Here is a 5,000-nt window from a genome sequence, read left to right on the forward strand (position 1 = left end):
CTATCTATCTATATATCTATCTATATATCTATCTATCTATCTATCTTTCTTTCTATCTATTTATCTATCTATCTATCTATATATTTCTAGGGAGAAGTTGGAGGAGGAGGTGGGAAGGAGGAGAAATCCCCCCTGCAGCTACTGGCGCAAACCTGTTCGCAAATTGGAGCCGATTCGTCAATCACCTCGTCTACCAGGATCTTGGCTGCTGACCGTTCTTCTAAGGTATGGATGGATGGATAGATAGATAAATAGATAGATAGTTAAATAGATAGATAGATAAATAGATAGAATATAAAGAATATATATTAAGCATAGACAAAAAAAATACTACTTCATATAATACTATTTTATATATAAACACAGTTTATTTCTTTAACTTTTTATTGATGGAAGACAATTGTTTCACTATTAAATAGATCATCAGTTCCAATTAAGATGTATAAAATAAGAGTTAAAAAAATATATGTCCTAGCATTTTGAATCCTTTTAATAGACTCTTATATAATAAGATATAATGTACTAGTAGCTTTGCCCCTAGCCCTTAGAGGCTTAAACAATTAAAAAGATCTAAAAGGATTCGGAAAGATTCAACCATTTTGGGGAGGGTAACACCAACCACTGAAGAAAAAAAGTGCTCTCACTCACACAAAATTAAACACAAAACTTTTCTTTTCAAAACGAAAATTTAAGGTGCTGGAAGGTCGACTTCTTCTACTCCCCCCCCCCCCTCACTCCCTTAGAGGTCTCTAGGGGCGTATCCCTATGTAGATAGATATAGATCTATATATAAAGATATTTAAAATTTTTAAAAGTTATTTTTAATTGTAATTTCAATATTTTAAAAAATCCTCTAAATTTTATTGAAAAAATCTATGCATGCTAATTAAAAGATATTAAGATAGAAATAAATCAAAATAAATATATATAAAAGTAGCAGGATGTATATCTGTCTGTGTGTCTGAACCTTAAGATCTTGCTAACCGTTTGACTGATATGGTTCTTCTTTACAATGAAGCTTTTTATATGTTTAGGGAAGTTTATTTTATCTATTTTTGGGGAGGGGATTCATTCACCCTCAAATATGAATATAGATAAACAGATAGAAACACAGATTGACTTATAGATAAATAAAAAATAGACTGATACAGAGATTGTCAGAAAATAGACAGATAGATAAATAGATAGATAGACAGAGAGAGAGATAGATAGATAGATAGACAGAGAGATAGATTGATAGACAGATAAAGTGATTGCCAGCAAAATAGATAAAAAAGATATATAGATTGACAGGAAAAGAGACAGATAGGTATAAGGATAGATAGACAGATAAATTGGCTTATTGATAGATATGAATGTAGACAGATGGATGAAAAAGGGATATACAGACAGACAGACAGATTAGTATTTAGTAATAATTCTTTTTATAACAATTTCTTATATACAGATAGATAGACAGCTATATAGACAGATAGATTAACAGACAGATATACAGATAGATTTACTTGTATATAAACTGATAGATGGACGAATTGATAGACAGACAGTCAGACAGTGAGATTAGTATTTAGTAATAATTCTTTATAAACAATATCTTATTTTTCAGACCAAAGACAAGAAGCTTAGAGACTCGCCGGGAATAAATGTAACTGCTGCCGACAACAACCGCGGCGGAGGAAGTTTAAAAAGCGGTGGCGGTTCTCCGCAGATCCACCCGTCACACGGCAGCCCGACAGCTTCGCTGTCCGCCTCTCCGCGCAGTGATAAAACGAGTTCATCAAGTGGCGGCGGTAAAAACACGACGCCGACTTTGTCATTGGCCAGCGGTAATAATAACGGCTCGGTCCCGCCGTTGATTCAATCCGGTCTTGAAGTGTTGTCATCCGCGTCTAGTCAGCATGCAGCGGCTAAGCTGCTGAGCGGCGGCAGTAATGGAGGTTTTTCAGTTGGTGGCAGCGGTTTTCCGCCACTGCTTGACCCATTGGCGGCCGCTGGTGGTCATCCAGCGTTTCGGCCGCCGCCAATGCTCCCGCCCGGAATTGGCGGTTTTTCGCCATTCACCTCTGGTTCCCATGCAAGCGGCGGTGGCGTGTGTAAAGATCCGTACTGCCGCGATCCCGGCTGCCCGACGGCTGCCTACAATGCGTATATAGCCTATATTTCGGCGATTAGTGGCGGCGGCGGGTCTTCATCATCATCACTGGCGGCTGCAATGGCAGCTAATGCGGCGGCGGTAGCCGTTAGTTCTGCATCAGGTGAGAATATTAGATTTTTTGGTTACCAAAGCTCATGGACTGCAGGGCTGTAGGGATAGAGATATATCCGCTGGATTAGAACCGGTTTTCAGTAATACTGTCCGCGGATAATGTCCGCGGAAAGCTGTCTATAATACGATGCTTTAAATAAATATGTAAAACTTAGGGATCTAAAGGGATAAGATAATGGTCGATAAATTGATGTACATCCCCAATGTTGATACATAAAATTACCCATTTTTAGAGTAAAATTATTGGTTAAAACGTTTGAACACCCAACTATATGAATCAATTACTCAAAATTTAATAAAAGTCATCAAGTTAGGTTGTAAATCCATTAAATTATCTATCTATCTATCTATCTACCTTCCTATCTATCTATCTATCTATCTATCTATCTATCAGAGAGAGGGGACAATTGGATCTTTATTACACTAGTCCCCAAAGTTTTATAATAACGTCTTCTTATTTGTTGGCTTAACAACTTTGTGGACTTTTATTGATTTGATTGGTTGGTTTATTAAGTTGAGTTTCAATTACTAATTTTAATCTACAGAAGGGGTAATTTTGTGTGTCATCATTATGGTTGTACATAAAAAATATCGGTCATTGTCTTATCCCTTTAGATCCCTGGAAGCTACTCTATAATTCATTTTGTTCATGTATATTCTCGTCCTCTAAGGGAAAGATAATATCCTCGGCTGTTATAAAAGATTTGTTGATTTCTTTTTCGTAAAAAAATTGCTGACCAATTAACATCTGAGGTGGATTCTTAATGAAACAAGGATGACAACATCCATAAAAGCTAAGCACTGAAACGGTAGTACAAACGGACATTAACACTTGTATAGTGTCAGAACTGAATAATCAGAATATAAATGTATAAGAGTCAAAGCAAAATTTCAAGTAAATTTGTTGAAAAACTGCTTGATACAGGATAATGTTTATGGACATACTTACATTTTTAGGACTTGATTATCAAAATCACATAAAAAATCAAATAAAATCATAGAAGGGTTATTAACATAGGATTTTATTTGATTTTTGTTGATTTTTTCATGGGATTTGGGAGGATTTTTCATAAAAATAATTTTGCCTCACTAGCGAGCAGCAAATCATATTTTTTTCTAATAATTTGTATGTATGTAATGCTATTACATTTTTACACAAAAAAAAGTTATTTTCTGGCATTCATTAAAGATAGTTGAATATAAAAGTTCTTTTACAAATGAGTTTAGCTTACTTCGTCCTATTGTTGTAAGAAATTGTTAAGAATCTTTAATAAAACATTGATATTATTGTAATAAGGATGACAACATCCATAAAAAATCTCTGAAACAAATAAACAATTATTAACACTGAATAAGCAGAATATAAATGTAGTAAATATAGACAGTCTAAATAAAGTTGTTAGTAAATTTGTTTCAAAACTGCTTAAATACAGAATAATGTTTAAGGACATTTTTACGACTTGATTATAGAGAATCTTTGCTTATAAAGTTATAATATTGTACTATATTGTCCTAGTAATCCAAAAATAAAAAAAAACATAGATGAATAGGATAATTATATCATGTGAAATGTTTTAGATGGACGCACGGTCTTTTTGTTAACAATTATATAGTTGCTATGATTCTTTAGTCGTACCTAACTTTTAGAGGAATCATCAGGCAAAGTTTCAAATTGATAGACAACTTTAACATGTCTAAATCAACGAAATTTTAGGTCCGCTTCTCCGCATTCTATCTATCTCATATCTATATATGTATTAATTTATCTGTCTATTTCAGGACCGCCCCCGCCGCTCAGCTATCTGGACCTCCTACAATCATCCGCCACCGCCAACAATTCATACTCCAAACTGTATGGCGGCATCGCCGCCGCTACCAGCTCACCGTCACCAACTACCCCAACAACGAGTTCAGCGGCCGCCGCTAGCGGCGGCCAACCGCCAACCGCAGCGGGACCGCATATTTGCAACTGGATGAACGGGCGGGACTACTGCGGCAAACGGTTCCCAACCGCCGAGGAGCTTTTGATCCACCTCAAGACCCACACAAATTTGTCAGTGTCGGATAGTTTGGCGGCCAATGCGGCCGCCGCACTGGCCGTTAACGGCCATCATCATCCCCCGCCACCCGCAGTTTCATCGCCATCATCGCCGTTCGGCGGCGCCAGCCACTATAACCCCTCAATAGCAGCTGCGCTGTTTGGTGCCAACGGCGCCGCCGCCAGTCTTCGCAGCACCTTTCCTAGTCCGCTGTCGGCTGCCGTAGGCAGCGGCCTACATCGCTACAGCCCGTACTCCAAACCGCCGCCGCTATCCGCAGTTGGTTACCCCTTACCACCTTCCTTATCAACCCTTGGGGGCGGTGGGGGCGGCGGCTTTATGCCGCCGCTCACCGCAGATCCGCATTCGGCGCACAGCGCCGCGTATCTGTCCTACCTGGCGGCTGCAAATCCCCTGTCACTCTACGGGCTATATGGTGCTAGATAGTGACTTAGTGAACTGTTAAATTTTTCAAGTGAGAGAGACTAACACTTATAGAGCACTGTAGAGGGATCTAATGGGATAAGACAATGGCTGATAAAATTAATGTGTATCTCCAATGATGATGCACAAAATTACCTCTTCTGTGGATTACAGCTAAAGCAACCAATTAAAATTCAACAAAAGTCCCCAAAGTTGTTAAGCCAATGAATTATGAAAAAGTTAATAGAAATCTTTGGGGACTAGTGTAATAA

The 5,000-nt window shown here is 38.0% G+C and overlaps 1 protein-coding gene across 2 annotated transcripts in view; it reads left to right on the top strand.

Moving 5' to 3' along the window:
* Nucleotides 1-5,000, top strand: part of LOC145307078 (uncharacterized) — a 26,042-nt gene that overhangs the window by 20,702 nt on the left and 340 nt on the right. Inside the window, exons 3-5 of one of the 2 annotated variants that reach the window (XM_080149416.1) lie at nucleotides 91-225; nucleotides 1,607-2,255; nucleotides 4,046-5,000. The exon at nucleotides 4,046-5,000 is cut by the window's right edge and continues 340 nt beyond it. In XM_080149416.1, the coding sequence (XP_080005542.1) occupies nucleotides 91-225; nucleotides 1,607-2,255; nucleotides 4,046-4,752 (1,491 nt within the window). In that variant the 3' untranslated portion in view covers nucleotides 4,753-5,000. The remainder of the gene's footprint in view (nucleotides 1-90; nucleotides 226-1,606; nucleotides 2,256-4,045) is intronic. The other variant, XM_080149415.1, reaches the window with a different exon arrangement.

Source organism: Acartia tonsa, chromosome 15 (genome assembly GCF_053477335.1).
Source record: "Acartia tonsa isolate MP-2025a chromosome 15, ASM5347733v1, whole genome shotgun sequence".
Lineage (NCBI taxonomy): Eukaryota > Metazoa > Arthropoda > Copepoda > Calanoida > Acartiidae > Acartia > Acartia tonsa.